General features: G+C 35.1%; 1 protein-coding gene across 3 annotated transcripts in view; it reads left to right on the top strand.

Moving 5' to 3' along the window:
* Window positions 1-1,185: 1,185 nt before the first annotated feature.
* The window catches only part of LOC126820813 (pyruvate carboxylase, mitochondrial), a 35,728-nt gene continuing 17,074 nt past the window's right edge, over window positions 1,186-19,839 (top strand). For 2 of the 3 annotated variants that reach the window (XM_050548940.2, XM_050548938.2), the window contains exons 1-9: window positions 1,186-1,416; window positions 9,568-9,640; window positions 14,037-14,263; window positions 15,202-15,386; window positions 16,694-16,859; window positions 17,671-17,816; window positions 18,676-18,793; window positions 18,930-19,200; window positions 19,657-19,819. In XM_050548940.2, the coding sequence (XP_050404897.1) occupies window positions 14,074-14,263; window positions 15,202-15,386; window positions 16,694-16,859; window positions 17,671-17,816; window positions 18,676-18,793; window positions 18,930-19,200; window positions 19,657-19,819 (1,239 nt within the window). In that variant the 5' untranslated portion in view covers window positions 1,186-1,416; window positions 9,568-9,640; window positions 14,037-14,073. The remainder of the gene's footprint in view (window positions 1,417-9,567; window positions 9,641-14,036; window positions 14,264-15,201; window positions 15,387-16,693; window positions 16,860-17,670; window positions 17,817-18,675; window positions 18,794-18,929; window positions 19,201-19,656; window positions 19,820-19,839) is intronic. The other variant, XM_050548939.2, reaches the window with a different exon arrangement.

The raw sequence follows: 19,839 nt of genomic DNA, 5'->3' as shown, positions 1-19,839 counted from the left end.
TTCCTTGTGATCCCCAATGACAATATTAATCTACCTTAAATGCAAATCTCATTACAAACTGTTCCCGTGGACCCCCTGGGTCAACGTCAATCCTTCTGAGTGGTCAAACTTTCGGCATGCCAACGTACATGATTTGGGGAAGAAATGGCTATAGTTTTTTTCGTCTTTTTTGTGAATATGTCACCATTATACGATAATGATGGTTGAGTTTGAATTTCGTGAAAATCGGACAAAATGGTGTAAAAATATAGTATATCAAGGTTGTGGACCATCTATAGGCCACTATTATGATCCGATTTTGATGAAACTTGAAATGCGTGTTTTTAACCCAAAGATCTTGTTGATATTCGCGCTTATCGGATCATAACTTCCGGAATTATGACCCTTGATTGTACAAAAAATCACGTTTTTTTTTATCTAGCTTGTGGTCCCTTTAGAGGTCACAATTATTATCCGATTTTAAAAGAAAAAAAAACCGTTTGAATATATCACCGTTACACCGTAATGTTGGTTGAGTTCGAATTTCGTGAAAATCGTGTCAAAACTGCCGGACAAAGTGGCCGCCCCCCGTACGCAAATTGTGTACAAACATCTGGTATATATCAAGTTTGTGGACACTCTAGAGGTCACAATTTCGATCCGATTTTGATGAAACTTGAAAAGCATGTTTATAACCCAACGGTCCATGGTGTAGTCAAAAATAGCATTAAATTCTGTGAATCACGCCTATTGTACACATTACCGTACTCTCAAACACTTGAAACCCTTCAACGCCTAGCTTCCGAGCCAAGCTAATTAAATATTTGAATGGAAGTTAATTCTATATAGAACTATGATTTATATTGACTATAAAAATTGTTGTTAATCATGCAGCACTTATCACTCATCACTGTAAATATTCTATAAAGCGGCTTGCGCATCTTTTATGTGCCAATTATGTACATCTGTAATGTATATATTTTCAAATTGTTTTCTTTGTATTTTTAATGTATAAATTTCTATCTCTTTTCTATGTTCAATTATTGTTTAAAGGGCAAAATGTAAGAAAGGTCATTGGCCTAATTTTCAACCCTTTTGAAATAAAGTATCTATTATTATTATTATTATAAAGGGGTTATCAGGAGGTCAATAATTGTAGTAATCTCCCTTTAATTATTGTGGCACATTTTCACGGAATATGAGGTTCCTTCGCGTTGACAACAGCTGAAATAAGTCATTGAATTGAAACGACGAGGCATCAGTAACACCGTATTGTATTACGGCCGACCAGGGCAATATTTGAAGACGGAGATAAACAAGGTCAAGGTTATAATACTTGCACGGCGAATTTTATGGCACCAGACCTACTACAACTAATACTATATTGGACGTCTCTGGAGCACCGGTCCATTGCCATATTGGTACTGAAAGAATTAGGTTAGTATCTCATGGTACAGACTAAAAAAGTGTAGACTAATGCATTCACTTAGGGTAGCTAACAGGCCATTACAGGTAATTCGACTTTATTTATGATGATATCCGTGTGTCGTTAAAGACAGAACAGCATGCAAAATAAGCATTACATATAAGAGACGCAATATTTACCTAAATCCACTCAAATCTAAAATTATTTCAATTCATATCATAGTAACTTATATCGATATTTGATAATTTAATACATGAAATTATCATTTTTAATTTAAAATCAAACCGATACCTGTGTAGGCCTACTGTATTTGAACTCTCATATGATACAATAATGTATATCGATATTTGATTACATACTGTTCTTTTTACCAAATTCGAAATTGTCATGTTTAAAGGAGTTAAATCGCTAACATTTGGGACCTAGAAATTGACAAAAGTGGGTCGCAACGCATATAATACTGTAATATGAATGTATATAAACTGATTTACATTCAATGGTTTCCGTTTTTACTCCAATTTCAAAACAGTTATGTTCGGCAAAATAAGCCAGCAGTCTCAAGCGAGTGCAAATTTCTAGCGTCTGGTTATTCCAGTCTACATATGCCGTTTGATTTGGTGCAATGTGTCTAGCCTCGTCCCTCGAGTCTCTTAACTGGGGCTGAAGCGCATTATGGTACACGATTCGTGTACCAATGGTAAAATGTTTATTTTGTCTTAAATATTGGATATCAAAAGCCCATCTTTTTCCGGTAAGATCACAACATGAATGTTGATTTAATTTGACAAATAAATCGTGTTTTCAATGTTGACGATTTTGGATGATATTGAGTTAGAGACTTAGCTACTTTAATTGAAATCGTAATGCAAGTATGGCCAAGGGGGAATCCCTTGTATGCGGTAGACTATAGTATTACACAAAATTGCTCGCTTGAATTGAAAATCACTTTTTGAGGGATAGCCTATTTTGGACACAAAAACACTGATTTTGAATTAATAATGGCAATTTGTCATAGAACGGTATCAAATATCGATATAAATTGTTATGATATGACTTGAAATAATGGTGGATTTGTGTAGATTATTTGGACAAAATGTCAACATAAAGAAAGGATAATCTCATTTAAAGCTCTTTCTCATCATCAATGGTGCAGTTGTGTTACTAGTAATAGTAGGCTTACTGCAGGCTTATTTACAAAGATATGAAGAATTTAAATTTTGCAGTATTAAGCATTCTCTGAAGACCATAAACGAAAAGTGCCACCAATGGGCGTCTTTTAATCCTATTGTTACTTTGGTTTTTAATAATTAAATGTTCAATAATTGATTTGAATAGACCTTCACTTGACGTGGTTTCATCAGCAATAAATGATAAAATTGTCTGAAAAATGCTAGTAAAATGCTGGCTTACTCCAAAAGAGGGTTCAATGTGGTTGTTGCTGGATGAAGGGCCTGGCAAAGAACAATGTATTGATGCTATTGTTCAACTTTTTTTTATTTGCATATTACGTCCATTAAGAACAGTATACAAAACATACACATACATCAATATACATGTATACAAAAATATATTTTACATAGAATAATATACATGTATTGGAATAACATGATATAATGAAATGAGATATATACATGTACCATTGGGATGATACAATGAAGATGTAGCAATGAAAGTATAAGAATGAAATGAAAATATGAAGTATAACCTTGTACATACATATATAATGATAAATGTGGAGTAAGAACATGCAGCAGAAAAATAGACTAGGCAGATACTCCCCAATCTAATTAAAATATAGATCTATATTGAAATGTGGTCGTATATTGTCATCGCCCCCGTCCGTCCGTCGGTCCGGCGTCCACAATTGCTTGTGGACGCTCTAGAGGCTAAAGTTAATATCCGATTGACTTTAAATTTATATACAGTGTTTAAGGCCATGAGACGAAGAAGCCTATTGATTTTCAGCGATTTCCGATAATTACTGCCAAAGTTATGGCCCTTGATCACTTCAAAAAATCTTGTGGAAACTCTAGAGGCCACAGTTAATATCCGATTGACTTTAAATTTATACACAGAGTTTAAGGTCATAGGACGAAGAAGCCTATTGATTTTCAGCGATTTCCAATAATTACTGCCAGAGTTATGGCCCTTGATCACTTCAAAAAAATTTGTGGACGCTCTAGAGGCCAAAGTTAATATCCGATTGACTTTAAATTGATACACAGAGTTTAGGATCTTGAGACAAACAAGTATATTGATTTTCAATGAATTTGGAACAGCTAAATCCATGATACAGTATTAAAAGTTTTGTATACAAAACGTTAGCATGGGGCAGAACTTTATAAAAACCAAACAAATTCTAATGGTTTTCTGAGTTGTTGCTCTTAATCAGATTTTAGTGTATTATAAATGTTTCATTACCGAAAAAAGTAAAAATATGCGACAACTCTTGTTGACTGCCCGGACGATTTAGCTGCTGTGGGCGTATGTTTCATTGCCTGGCAACCTATCTTTATACTTTGGATGGCCTACACTACATGTAGATCTAACAAGTTATAGTGGGAGTTCACGTTCTATGACGTCAGGTACCAAGCAAGCGACATTTGACCCGATTATGTCAGTCATTTAATTAGGGACCGCCATGTATTTTTTATCTACTTTTGCTTTGTTTTGATTTCTATTGCCACTAATGTCTACCCACAATTCCGCACAAAAAGGTCAAAAGCTCGATTCGACAGACCATTTGATTGGTTGACCCCTCATTTCAAGCAGAACACGAGTTAAATAACAACTTTTCCAGATTCCAGGATCTGTGTTTTAATCAGATTGGGTACTCCCCTTTCAGTAAAAGCATGATATGTATACATTGCATTTGGATGACTCGCAAAAACATTTGTGTGTACGTGAAAGAAGCCTTTTTAATTGGAATCTGAAATAAGTGTAGGCCATAACACCACTGTCTTCATTAGCTCAGTGGTTGCAGGAAAGTTGGATGTTAAACTTAAACACCATTACATTTCATTTTGAACATTTTGTCTACTTAACTGACAATGGCATTATTTATGTATGCAAATGAAATGAAATGAAATGGGGTTTAACATCCCACTGTTCTGCTCCGAACTGGGCTAATGAAGACGGGCATACACCATACAGTGTGCTATGAGTGAAATTTTGCTTGGACAGCGGCACTACGGCCTACTCTTATATCGAATTCCAACTGTCAAGGGATCTTTTACGTGCATGCCAATATGTACATAGGACTCGGTTTTTCATACCATCCGAACGACTAGACATCCGCCTTGTCAGGCCCTCCATCCTGCGTCACTGACAAGGGGGAACCACACCGGAAAATCTGGATGAACTTTCTTGGCCAATGCAGGGATCGAACACCCACCTTGAGACTAGCGAGCCAGCGTCTTACCCGCTTAGCGACCGTGACACCTATTTATGTATGCAAAACATTTTATTTATGAAAAGATCTTGTAGTGCAGCTTGTACTTAGGAGGTCTATGGATTTTGAGCTGATGATCCAGGATTTTATTTGAGAGGCTACACCATCTCGTTTGGGCTTTTGGGGCAGGGAGTTAATGCACGATTGCAAGCCTGGGTTATTTGAATGGGTGTTAGATTGGGTCTGTATTTTTAAAAATATTTTTATTAACCCTGGCTGAGTCAATATTTGTGAATACTATTGCCAATATACTTATGATGATTGAGATAAGCATACAATCTCTTTAAAAAATTTTTTTGAGGTTGGAGGGTCAAAAATATGGTAGCAGTAGCCTTTCTTGCATCTTTTATGATCATTTTAAATTGCATGGTCTGTACAGTATATATGATATAACTGAAAACCTGGTTAGCTCTAGCCTACTAAGTAATTGATTTGCTGATTTAAGTAAGATGAGGTTTTAGTTTCAGTGGGAGTTTAAAGTAAGTAATCAATAAACGCTACTGTGTATTGTGACTATCTTGGCTCTTAATGTCAGATTACAATCACTGTTTGAAAAATTGGTTTTTCCTTAAAGGAGAATCGTAGATACTGTATATTTCAATGAATAAAATTAAAACTGATTAATTCTCTATGGTGAATCTTAGATATATTTTGGTGAATAAGTATGGTTTAATGGTTGAGCGAGACATTAAGTAATATATTGATACTTCACGAGGCGTTGGCCGAGTGTTGTTTCAATATATTACGCAATATCTTTAGCTTGAGACCATTAATCAACTTAAAATACAGACACTATCCCGCACATGCTTTTCAATGAAATACATCACACGAGTCCAATATTTCATTTAGTATATATAATGTACGATTGGCAAGTTGCCTGTACATTATTGGAAATAATGGTATGCCAACATCAAAGCCAAGGATGATGTCACATCTGTATTTTAAAACAGGTTAATTCTGTGTGGAAGGCTCTTAGAACCCTTTATTCTGCTCCAACACTCTAAAAATGTTTTCAAAGAAATAACATTGTCCTGTTGTCAGTTACATATACAGTTGGAGACAAGGGGATCACGTGGCTAAGTGGGTAAGACGCTAGCTCGCTAGCCTGGAGGTCAGGTGTTCGATCCCTGCATTGGCCGAGAAAGTTCATCCAGATTTTCCGGCGTGGTTCTCCCTTGTCAGTGATGCAGGACGGAGGGGCTGACAAGGAAAGCTGTCTAGTCGTTTGGATGGGACGAAAAACCGAGGTCCCGTGTACACATTGGCGTGCATGTAAAAGATCCCTTGGCAGTTGGAATTCGATATAAGAGTAGGCCGTAGTGCCGCTCTCCGGGCAAAATTTCCCTCATAGCACACTGTATGGCGTATGCCCGTCTTCATTAGCCCAGGTTAGGAGCAGAACAGTAGGACGTTAAACTCCATTTCATTTCATTTCATTTAGTTGGAGACAAACTTTTTGACCAGCAGTTACCTTGTGATGGATAAACCTGTCTATAACTCATGCACATGGAGAGTGACAACTTCCAAATAGATTTTCGCTTTTTTTGTGAGTAATGGAAATTTGCAGGTTATTTCTGTGTTTAATTACCACTTCATATATTTATCTAGTAAAAATATTCAAATCAAAATCCATTATTTTTATCTGTCACTAACTATTGCTACTGTCCCTTTAAAAGACAATCCAAAGGTTTTGTTGTCTAAAGCTATATCAGTTAAACAAATACAAAAAAACACCTTTCTCACAGGGTCAAAGATGAGTCTATATGTGTTATCAGCTGTATTCCTGAAAAAATAAACATTATTTATACATATTAACAAAAATTGTCTGGTTTGGTTTCAATGTCAGATTCCTAATATACAATTTGAAATATTGGACCTTGAGAAATTAAGCATCATTATGAGAGCAAACCACTAAATTATCTCAAAATTCAAATTTATCTAACAGAGTTGCTGTAATCATTTTCACATACAACATGTTCCACAAGAGTGAACATTTGGAATAATTTTTATTGACTTTGCTGAGAAGTGCTAGAATTCTAGTTATCCATATATCTAATTTGATGGGTGAAAGCTTTCATACATACAATTTAACATATTATGTAAAATTAATATTCAACAGTATACAACAGTGATTCTCAACCAGTCCTGTGTGCCACGAGATCTTCCTAAGTGTGCCGCAGAATTTTGAAGTTGAACGGCACACTAAGAAAATGCAAAAAACCACATGATCCCAATTGAGTAGGCCTATTCACTGGTGTCTACTGATATTAAGTTATAGCTGGGTTTTTCTTTATTTAGTTCGAGTCAGTCGATGTGTCTATGACTGGTCTCTGTCTACAGTTGTATGACGTCTGACTTGCCATGTTTTTATTTTGCAAAATTCAAATATTTTTCATAATATGTATTTAGCTAGGTGTGCCGCTATGTTTTCATGTGTTTCAAAAGGTGTGTCGTTGGCAAAAAAGGTTGAGAACCACTGGCATACAGGAATGCCTTTAGCAAAATAGATAAATTCAAAAGGTCAAGGTAAACACATGCCAAGCAATGAAATATAGGAATGTTTTGGCTTGAATCTGTGTAGATGAAGGACTTTTTGACTATTAATAAATATAGCCACGTTCAATATTTCAGAATAGAAAATTTCACATCTTGAACATGCTAAGTATTAAGTACTATGAGACATAAACTATCATTTATTGTAAGAGGCTGCAGGTGTATTGGCTTCAAATGTTATATAAATTATTAATTAGACATTTATTAACATGTCAAGTCCATAATCAACTTTCTAGAATATCAGATAGCAGAGATTTAAATGGATTAATCACCAGTGAGATTTAAAAATTAAACGATGAACTGAATAATCAAAACTTAGTCTCAATTGTCAAGTACCGTTGCTATGATAATAAACAGTTTACACTAATACATCTTCATTATTTCCTCTGAATGCGGTAATTTGAATGAATTTTTCAATATATTCATTTTTCATGATCTGAACCAGTGCTTTGTAAATATTATATTTGGACTACTGTTTGGATTGCCAGTGCTTTGTAAATCTTATATTTGGACTACTGTTTGGAGTGCCAGTGCTTTGTAAATACTGGACTACTGTTTCTGTGTTTCTATCTACATGTTTCCTATCTTGTTTTGTTACATATTTTATACAATTTCTATATAAATTAATTTTTCATTCTTTTTTCTGTTTGTTTTGATATAATCTGTTATGTGCTGTAGCCTAAATGGGATGCTTTATGGAAGAATCTATTTTAGCTATAGAGAGGGTATATAAGTAGGGATAATAAAACCACCAGAACAAAATGGGAGGGTACCATACCCTACACAAGTGGATTTATCTCTTGGTTGTTTTGTTATTGAGTATAGTGAAGAAACAAGTAGTACATACGTACCAGTTGACATTTGGTGTGTATCAGAGGAGCAGTTAATTCTGTGTGAACAACTCTAGAAATATCTAGTCCCATATGACAGGAGGTCTAATGCATGCACTTTAGATCATTAGGTCTGTCATTTAGTCTAGTGGTGTAGGTGACAAGGAGTAAGGTCGAATACTCAAGCTTGTAGGTTTTATCTGAGTCCTCCAGTTTCCTCTTAGAATTATTAAAATAAAATTGTATCATGTTAGTCCCAAAATGACCTAGTTTGTGCTAAGTGGATGTTAAACCACATTTCTCTCACTCCCTGCACAACTATCTGTAACACTGTTATATTTTTTGAAGAAATGGCCGTATTCAATTCCTTTATGAGGATGACAGGAAGTCCCAAAATTCCACACTTGATAAGTTGCCTTGATATTGTCCAAGTTACAGATTATTATAGGCACAATTATCAAGTCACTTATGCAACGGAACAATGAATTTCCTTAAATGAGTTATATAAACCAGTTAAGCAAATCTAGTAATCATATATCTGAACAGCTCAGTACTTCAATTTCATATTTTAACGTTTTTAAATAGTAAAATATGAAATTGCCGTAGAGCCTACTACAGATATGTGACCATGAACTATTTATATGGAGTAATAACAGGTTGCTTTGGTTTAACATGTGTGTGTTAGATCATAAGGACTGTCATTGAGTCAAGTGGCATGGTTTTGTTGCCCCGTTTGTACGTGACAAGTAGTAGGGCCACCTGTCCAACCTTGTGGCTTTTCTCCGGGTCCTCCAGTTTCCTCCCTTAGCTAAAGACCCCTACCTGCAAGTGAATTATTGCATCATATGTTAGTCCCAAATTGGTCTTCTTTGTGTCGTGTGGCGTTAAACCCTAATCTCTCTCTATGTCTCTAGTTGACAATCTGTCAAAAGATTTTACAATGTCTGTCATTGGACAGAAACAAAGAGCATGACCTTTTGTTTCAACATTAGAAAATTATGCAAATTAAACTTTAACTTTATTACAACTATGAAAATAAGAGTGACAGCTCATTTGTTTTGATAAAATTACATATATTACTATAATAATAATCACTTTAATGTCACTGGTCATTGTGGGACAAGTTGTATAAACAGAATAATGAGAGTATCTTATCATTTTCAATCAGTCTGTCTCACATATGTCTCGACATAAAAGATTCAAAGTTCAACTTTTTGCATTTATGGTCTGTATAATTTATTTACCTGAATTCAACAGTCCAAAGTCCAAACACATTGAGATCAGCTATGTATTATACATAGATACATGTACATACTTTTTTCTTTTAGCTTCATGCTTGAATGGGAATCATTATGTAAAATGGGAAAATAATACAAGATATTAAAAGTCATTTGCACCAAAGTAAGTGAAGATTATTGTTGATTTTTTTTCATTTTGCTACAAGTTTGTAACAAGTTTTATAGATTGTATATGATAAACAGCTTCATTTCTTTTCATTTTGCTACAAGTTTGTAACAAGTTTTATAGATTGTATATGATAAACAGCTTCATTTCTTTTTGAAGTCATGCAAAAGGAACAGTTAGTTATTTTTAAAAATTTTATGCTTATATAGAGAATCTGTAGCAAGTCTTTTTTGATATCAAAAAATATCAACACAAGTCAATAAAGTAAGTAAAAATGAGGCTTTGCCGAGTTTTCTTTTACTTCATCGACGAGTGTTGATATTTCTTTATATCAAAAAAGACGAGTAGGAGATTTTATTTATCACCCAATTTTTTCTTACATGCACAAATAAATAAATATAATTCTTTGCTATAGATTTCACTTTTACTGAATCTGTTTACATTACGGCGTAGTGATACATCATTTTTTGACAGCTACGTTCCATCAAGGTCAATTAAATAAAAATAGTTCCTTTTTAATAAAGAAAGAAGTTACTATTAATAAAAAAGTAGTTCTTTTTTAATAGACCAAGGAGATATCGCACAGTAGATTATGAAATTTATCACACAAGCGATATGTACCATAGAATGTGTTATTATGATAAACATTAATGTCTATGTCTAAGAATCGTGTAAACGTTGCTTTAAAATTTCAACTTTTGAAGTAGGTTGAAAAATTACCGAAAACACAAAAAATGGGGGAGGGGGGGGTCTAATTAAAGAACAATCATATTTACAGCTATTGGCATGCAAAATTTTTTGTGATTTTTCTTTCTTTGTTTTATGGTTCAGCATCGAATCTTGTTTATTGTGTTGGGGACTTACACAGGTTTATTCATTGGGGAATTATTATTGGATAGGTCTGTTTTAATACACCTGTGTGATTATTAAATATAAAGAGGCATTATGTCCGACTTAGATATAGAGCTGACCAATCTTGTTATAATAGTTCATATATAGATGATGAGAAATTAATATACTGCAAATTTCAGCCAAATTGAAGTTTCGACAAGAAACAGACTAAATTGTCCTTGATGATTGTCCTTGACAGTTCATATTCTTGATTGTCAAGTACCTTTGCCACAATAATAAACAAATGCTTGATTTTCAGTCCTTCTATCGGCTGTCTCTGTGAGTGGCACCCCTATTGATCCTTTAATGCAGATATGTCTGATGCACTCAATATCTAAGTCATCTAATGAATTAGAGAGTTAAATATTGTCTTTCCATGCGAATAAATGTCTAGGTAATAATTTATGTAATATTTGAAACCAGAAAAAAAGACCTACAATAGACAGATTTAGCTCTTACGTAATGAATCTTTAAATAAATGAGAAATAAAGTTTGATTATTTAAAAGTTTAAATTAATAGAATTCAACAATTTGGAAATGGTGTCTGTGACTTACTGTTATAAACAAATTCTGAAATGTTTATTTAACATGCAAATGACTGTATAATTAGTATACTATAACTTTTGTGAATATAATCTTTACAACAGCTGTTGTAGGCATATTAATACTTTTTGTACTACTACTATAATACTTTAATAGGACTTTACTTGTGCTTCCCCCCATTGTGATATCGTGAAATCTTGTTTCCAAGGAAACTTGCCTCGAAAGATCTAGTGAAGCAGGGGCGGATCTATGAATTTTGAAAAGGGGGGGCGCCGCAAAATGAGGGCACTGACCGCGGAGACGGGGCACGCCGCTGAGAGGAGATTTTTTTTTGTGGGGGGGGGGTCCCCCCAAGAAAATTATCTGTCATTTACTTGCATCTGTAGCCATTCCAAGAGCTATTTGGCTGATATTTTCGTCTAAGTAAACGTTCAGAAATCGTTGAAAAAGAGCCTTAAAATCGAGCAAAAAAGCCAGTTGAACATGCGGCTCGAAAATTGTCAAGGGCGAGCGAGGCATTATGATGGGAAAAAAGACGAATCTATTCCCTAGCCACTTCACTATTTAAGCCTTGTAACTTGTACTTTGTACTGTCCACACATGAAACAATGCTACATCAACTTGCACTCATGCGCGTCGGTGATGGACATGAGTGTATACGCCGCCGATTCCACAAGATGTCTGTCTATAGGTCTATAGTCACTCTATAGGATTAGGGCACCGTCAGCTAAACAACAAGATTTCGTTTGAAAGTGGAAGCATTAATTAGACCAGACTGATGTGTTTGAATCGATGGTTTGCGTCATTTAAGATCCCTGCAACGGGTTGGGAACGGACATATTTGGGTCTGAGAAAAGGCACTTTCAGCAGTAAAAAAGGGCACTGTCGAAAATAAGGGGGGGCGCGCGCCCCTCGCCCCCCCCCCCCCCTTGAATCCGCCTCTGTGAAGTGTAGTAGAGGGAAAGGAAAGGGAGTGTGAACAATCCAGATCTAGACTGACCCGATCAGATGTGAACTATAGTGCAGTGTTGTCAAAAAGAACTCTCACCTGTTTTAACCTCTTTCAAGGACTTGGTGGGGGAGAGGGAGACAGATAATCACTAACTGGCCAACTCTGTTTCAACCTAAAGTTTAAAGTAAGGTTAAGCAACACTCAGTTCATAGCATTAAAAAGGTTGGACAAACCAGTTAGATTTGTGTGATTACTACAAGATCATAGAATTATGAATGACAATCGTATATAGCGTTGTAAAACCCAAATTGTCATGTAATAAACTCCTGTTTTAATTTCACCTAAGTCTGATGTACTTCTGTTTATGGGAGACTATTTATTTATATTAGAGGGGGGTTGGATGGCTGAATGGTTAGCTCATGTGTGCTGTATCAAAAGGTCTGTCATTTAGTCAACTGGTGTGCTTTCAATTGCCCGGTTGTACGTGACAAGGTGTAGGGTTGCCAGTCCAACCTCCGATTTCCTCTCACTGCTAATGATCCCTATGCGCAAGCAAATTATTGATATAAAATTGAACCATGTGTTAGTCTTGAAATGATCTAGTTTGTGTTGAGTGGACGTTAAACCCTATTTCTCTGTCTCTCTATTTATATTAGATATATTTCAAGTCATGGATGATAAAATTTCAATGCACAATTTATCATTACAGCTTTTGAAATTATGAAGAGTAATTATTCATCATTCAAATTGATTCTATTATTAAAATGAATATGTCTGCTGTTCATAAAAGTGACATTCTCTTATAAAGTATTATTATTTTTCGTGTGTTCATTTAGATATTTAAAACTTGTTGTTTACTTGTTGAGTAGCAATATAGGTTAGATGATATGAAGATAGTATATTAGAGACATTTATAGTATTCTTGACACATAACAGGGCTATACTGTGTACTTAAACAGGATTCAGGAAGGATGTATTGGTACATAAAGTTGTTTAGATAATTGATGTACACACTATTCATGTGATCAAGGGCGGTAAATCATTTTAATGGAAAGAATATATCAAGACTTACAAATCAATGGTTATGTTTTAATTACGAAAAGGAAAGGAAATACCATGTATTCTATCATATTCAGTATTTTATTTGCTTTATAATGTATATATTTATTACATTTATTACGTGTGTCAATTGGTAAATGCCACTCAAAGAAAATGTATTATATTATTGATGTATCAATGGAATTCTGAGGTACATGACAGGTTGCATGCATTATTTATTATAATAATTGGGTTTGGTCAGGTGTGACGCTCATTGTCTGGATGCTTATTGATTTGAATTTTCTAATGGTCACCTATTTTACTCTTTGCATGCATTAATATATGGCTAACAGCTGTTGGTACAAAAAGCATTGAACCAGTAAGTATCGGATTATTGCTGTGCATCAACTTTAAAATATGAACATATTAGACACATTTTTAAAAAATATATTATTGGACAGCCTACAGGTTAAGCTACCAAATCCATATTCAATGCCACGGTTGCTAAGTGAGTAAGACGCTGGCTGACTAGCCTGGAGGTTGCGGATGCGCTCCCAGTGTTGGCCGAGAAAGTTCATCAGGATTTTCAGGCGTGGTTTTCCCTTGTCAGTGATGCAGGACGGTGGGCCGGACAAGGACAGCTGTCTAGTCATGTACACATTGGCTTGCACATAAAAGATCCCTTGACAGTTGAAATCCCATAAAAGAGTATGTCATAGCGCAACCGCCGGGCAAAATTTCCCTCATCGCACACTGTATGGTGTATGCCCTTCTTCATTAGCTGAGTCCGAGCAGAGCAGCTGGACGTTAAATCCCTCATTTCATTTCATTTCAAATCAAAATATTTGAAATTGAAAATGTTCTCTTATGGTTGTAAGCTGGAATTCGTATTAACAATATCTGGAAGATACTAAATGTTGAAATTATTTGTATGGTATTGCCATTTAACTTAATATTTTCTTATTACAGGTTTTAGAAGCATATAGAAATTGTTTTTGAATACAAAATGTTGCGTCTTCAGCGCCAAGTGACCAAAATCCATCAAGCCACTGGTAATAATCTTTCGCAGGTTATTTTGAATCATGAACCCAAAGGGAGGCCACTCCAGTACAACCAACTATACAGAACATATAAATCACAGACGTCACAAGAACTTACAAATGCTCCTATTAAAAAATTACTGGTGGCCAATAGAGGTAAAGAATTTGTTTATTAGACATTTAATACATAAAGAATTGTTTACAAATGGTCTTTGCTTGAAAAACAGTTTGATTAACATATATATATATTCATCGTAAAAATGTGCCCAGGATTAGGTGGCAAAAACACCCTTGTTTCTCTTATAGTAAGTGTACAGGCAAAACAAAACCGACAAGACCAACCTGGGGACAAGATAAACTACACAGATGTAGCAAGAATTAAAGTTGCAATTGCAAATTTTCAAGTTATATTTTTAAAATGTATTAAAATAAAGCCTTAAAATAGATGGTATCCATAAACAGTCCTACCTTGTTAAAGAATAATCCTATTAATCCTATAATTCGCTATTGCCAGCTGAGAAATTGGCAAAAATATCATTTTTAACTTCAAATTCCAACGTTGGAAAATGGCTGCCCCGTGTTGTCAATAGCAAAACAGGGGAGGTAATTGTGTTGTTATTTCCTGTGTCATAGATTTTTAAGGGTGGGAAATAATGCCCATGATCGTATAATAGTGATTTGATAACCTATTGAGCAAAAGACATAGAAATAATTATGTTTTGACTTTCTTAGAAAATTTGAAATTCTCGCTTTAAACAACAAATATCAAATCAAGTGAATGGAACCGGGGGCCATCTGTAAGCGTCCACTGCACTGTCCAGTCCCGGACCTGTAATGATACAGGCATCACTCAAAGTGAAAAAAACCATATGATTTACCAGAAAGACGTAAGAGAAATAATGCTACCGATCTTTAGAGTGGACATCCCTTGAATGGCGATAATCTGCCAGTTTATATATATTAAATAATTAGATTGGGAAAATTTGCTTATTCTTAAATTCAACTTTGAATTACTTACCTATGTTTTTTATGATTTTATCATACCCTATTATGACATGATTCCATGAATATGAATTAGTTATGTATATTTTCAGGTGAAATTGCAATACGAGTGTTCCGAGCATGTACAGAAATGAACATAAGAACAGTGGCTATTTATTCAGAACAAGATATGATGCACATGCATCGACAGAAAGCTGATGAATCATATTTAATAGGAAAAGGTCTTCCACCTGTAGCTGCTTATCTTAATATACCAGAAATAATACACATAGCAAAGGTAGGCCTGATTTATTGAAAATTCAACACTCCATTGTTAGCTTTGATGATATATTATGGGGATATGTTTTTATAGCTTTGATGAATGTTTCTAATTGACATGGATGTTATATTTTGTATATTTAACAAAGTTGATTATTGATTAGCGAGGTTTAGGGTAGCAAAGTGACGTCTTGAATTAATTTAATTGATTTTGAACACAACTGCTGTGATTTCTCTAATGTACATTCACTTGTAGTTGTTTCTATGTGCTGCCTGAGTCTTAATTGATTTAGCCAAAATTATCTCCACTTTGACTACAATGAACCTTAGTTATGGACGTAATAGAATGAATTTTCAGAATTGTCTGTACATAATTGGATTGGTTGAGAGGAAAAACAATATTTCCCATGAGTCATAGAGAGAGAGAAATGGGGTTTCATGTCCACTTGACACAAACTAGGTCATTTCAGGACTAACATATAGTTCAATTTTATTTCAATAATTTGCTTGCGCGTAGGGGTCTTTAGCATTGTGAGGTAACCGAAGAACCTAGAGAAAACCCACTAGGTTGGACAGGCGACCCTACTCCTTGTCACTTTCAAGTGGGGAATTGAAACCACGCAACTTAACTCAATGACAGACCTTTTGATTCAACTCGCACGCACTAACCAATCGAACACCCAACTTCCCCATGAATCATAGAGGGGGTGTAGGTGGTCATGTGGTCTTATGCGTGCACTTTAGATCAAAAGGCGTGTCAATGAGTGAGTGAAGTAGTGTGGTACATATAGATCACAACATTTGTACGTGTCAAGATGTAAGGTAAATATTGACCTGATTATGAATCGCTATACAAATCGTATCGTAGCACCCAAATGGGCAATATGTATCATATCGAGACTGCCGTCGCAATACCCAGCACTAATGTCTAGTGGATGTTAAACCCATTTTCTCTTTCTTTCTCCCGAGAGAGACCAATATACTCAATTAACATTATTTTGTTTAGACAATTTGGGCTAGAGCGATCAAGGCTACCCCTGTAACTGTCAATTTAAAAAAACTTGATTAAAGTCAAAGGTTGAAGTACTGCCATAGGCTAAGAAGATGTGATTCTCACATTTCACAGACTGGCGCAAAGTTGTCAGACTAGTTTGTTGAATTGTGCAGAGAAACAAATTAATAAGTTCACGTTGATACTTAATCGCAGTGAATGTAAAAGATTGGCAGTTGGAATTGAAATAAGTAATGGCACAAGAAATTATGCCCAAACAATATTCTTCTCCACGTTCTATGTGACATGTACCACAAATATTGATAATATTACAGGAGAATGGAGTTGATGCAGTACATCCAGGTTATGGGTTTTTATCAGAAAGATCAGATTTTGCTCAAGCATGCGTTGATGCTGGTATTAATTTTATTGGTCCATCACCAGAAGTTGTCAGAAAGATGGGAGATAAAGTAGAAGCTCGTCAAGCTGCTATTCAAGCAGGTTAGTCTGTCGAAACTAGAGGACAAAGCAGTATTGTTATAACACATTTACCTAGTTCCTGAAATCTGAACACAAGTTACTTGTTTTATCGGTGGTGCCGTTAACTATTCATCGTAAATCAGACCTTGTCTAAAACATGTTATAGTTGGCTGTCTAGAATAGAATGAAATTCCTTATGTAGTCTTGAAGGATAACAGTTTAATTATCTACATACAGATAGATCAAAAGTTTTGTAAAAATTGGCTTTGTGACACTAATGTTATTATTGCTGATAGTTTCCACATCTAATTTTAAACTTTCAAATTTCCTTCAATGATATCATTCTGTTCAACTGGTACTAAATAATATTAAGTGTTGAAATTTGGATTTTAGTATTTTTTTCATGTACATCTCATTCCTAATCTGAAAAGTTAACAGAATTGAGTTTCAGAAACATTGCTGTCAACATATTATACTCTAAACATTATCATATTTTATAAAAAAAAAGGGCCATGGACTTTGTTATGAAAAGCAATACCGCTGAATGCATGCCGCACGAGACTTTCGGCGAGACAACGTGGGAGTAGCCAGTATTATAAGGTCCATGATATTAATGAGTGTTAATAACAGTTAGAAATTAACACCTGGTGTGAAGAACTTTATTTTTAAAAAAATCGAAACAATACATGATAAAATCTAATGCAAACTATGATGCACGTCATGATTTGTAAATTAAATCCATGTGAGCCACACTGTATGTATTGATGCATGAAATGCAGTTTTTTAGTATTTTAAAGTTACATATTCACGAAATGCAATTGTGTTTTATTAGGAGTACCTGTGGTTCCTGGTACTGATGGACCTGTCAAATCTGCTGGAGAAGCCGTTCAGTTCTGCAAGGATCATGGTCTTCCTGTTATATTTAAAGCTGCGTTTGGTGGAGGTGGTCGTGGTATGCGAGTTGTACGAGAATTAGATGTAAGTCACATTTGATCAATGTATTTCTAATCACCATGACGTCTTTCATGAAAGTAGTAAGGGTATGAATCCTACCTGTATCAAAGGGAGATAACCGCATATTATTATATAGGATTCAGACCACCATTAATTTCCCCATTAACTTCAATGTTAATTCGGTCTCATAGCTTCCAACTTTACCCCATTTTTTCATTGGGCTGCATGCTTTTCACTACAGAGAGAGAAAAAAATGATCATGTCTTTTCACCAAAATTTGTAGGAGGTTGACCACCAATATTTTGAGATACACAAACTTGAAGTAGCATACTAAAAACATGTAACTATTCACCGTACATATCAATGTAACCAACCTGTTAACTCTGTTATTCTTCTGCCTCAAAATCATGAATATTTACCAAAACTCTCTTCATCCACTTTAGACCAAAAAACAACAAAAATAGACATGGAAAAGGGGAGAAATGACCCAACTCCTTGTCACGTACAACCAGGGAATCGAAACCATGTCAGTTGACTCAATCGCAGATGTTATGATACAGCACGCACGCTAGCCATTCGGCCATCCAACCCCCCAAGAAAAGAGAAAGAGAGAATTGCTATAAATAGACAAACTACAATCTGTGGATACCGAGATGGTGAAATTTGATGGTCTGCCTCCGTATGAATGCTGGACTGTGGACAAAAGTCTGTTTACATTATCACTTTTATCTTGATTCTAAGAACAAAATGGTTAAATTTGTTCCTTTCTGACAACACTTCCAGTGTGGACCACTATTGTGATGTAAATAGTATCCGTTCTGAGAACAAGAATTTCCAGTCCATGATCGCCTGTGTTTCTAACGTGTTTGTTTAAACTTTACAGGAAATTGAGGAGAATTTTAATCGTGCTACATCTGAGGCACTAACAGCTTTTGGTAATGGTTCCTTATTTTTAGAAAAATTTATAGAAAGACCAAGACATATAGAGGTACAAATATTAGGTAAGTTATACATGATTCTGTAAAATTCAAAGCCAATGTAGACTGGTCTAACCAGGTACAAGTGATTGCAATTGAATTTGGGCTGCTTGTGTGTCGCGATATAGATCCTTTAACTTATGTTTCTTTTCTGCTGTAGGTGATAGTCATGGTAATGTGATACATTTGTATGAAAGAGATTGTTCTGTTCAAAGACGTCATCAAAAGGTTGTGGAAATTGCACCAGCCCCTCATCTAGACCCAGCAATTAGAGACAGAATGACGGCAGACGCAGTCAAGCTTTGTAGACATGTCGGTTATGAAAATGCTGGTACTGTTGAGTTTTTATTGGATAACACAGGCAATTTCTTTTTCATTGAAGTAAATGCTAGATTACAGGTTGAACACACTGTTACAGAGGAAGTCACTGGGTAAGCCATGTAACATTTTTTTTTTATTTTTGAAATATGTCTCTTGGGAGGGCATAAAACTAGTTAAATCTTTTGAAGGGCTATTTAAAACCATAACCTAAGTCATGTTCAAATTTCAGAAAATGGATGGTTTTCATGTGTGGTTGATGATAAGTGAATCAGTTGAAATACTGGTAACCAACATTCATCTCATTTGTACATTATTTGTACACAGTCAGTTGAGGGGGTGGGGGAGGGATTTGATCATAAGGTAGGGTTGCCTGCTCGATCACATATGTTGTCTCCCAGTTCTTCAGTTTCCTCTAACAGCTAAAGAAACACCAACATGAAAGTGATTTATTGAACAGAATTGTACCAAACATTAGTCCCAAAATGACCTGGTTTGTGTCAAGTGAACATTCTTTCTCTCTCTATACAGTCAGTTCTAGGGGTTTTTTTTATTTCTAATAATTACAGAGTAGATTTAGTACAGTCTCAGATAAGAATAGCTGAAGGACATAAACTAGAGGCATTAAAATTAGCTCAGGATAATATTAAACTAAACGGCTGTGCTATTCAGTGTAGAATGACTACAGAAGATCCTGCTAAAAAGTTTCAACCAGACACTGGTAGAATAGAGGTAATAACTTTATAAATGTT

The sequence above is a fragment of the Patella vulgata genome, chromosome 5, assembly GCF_932274485.2.
Source record: "Patella vulgata chromosome 5, xgPatVulg1.2, whole genome shotgun sequence".
Lineage (NCBI taxonomy): Eukaryota > Metazoa > Mollusca > Gastropoda > Patellidae > Patella > Patella vulgata.
Note: the sequence above shows the minus strand (reverse complement) of the source record. Positions and strands in the feature narration are given on the sequence as shown.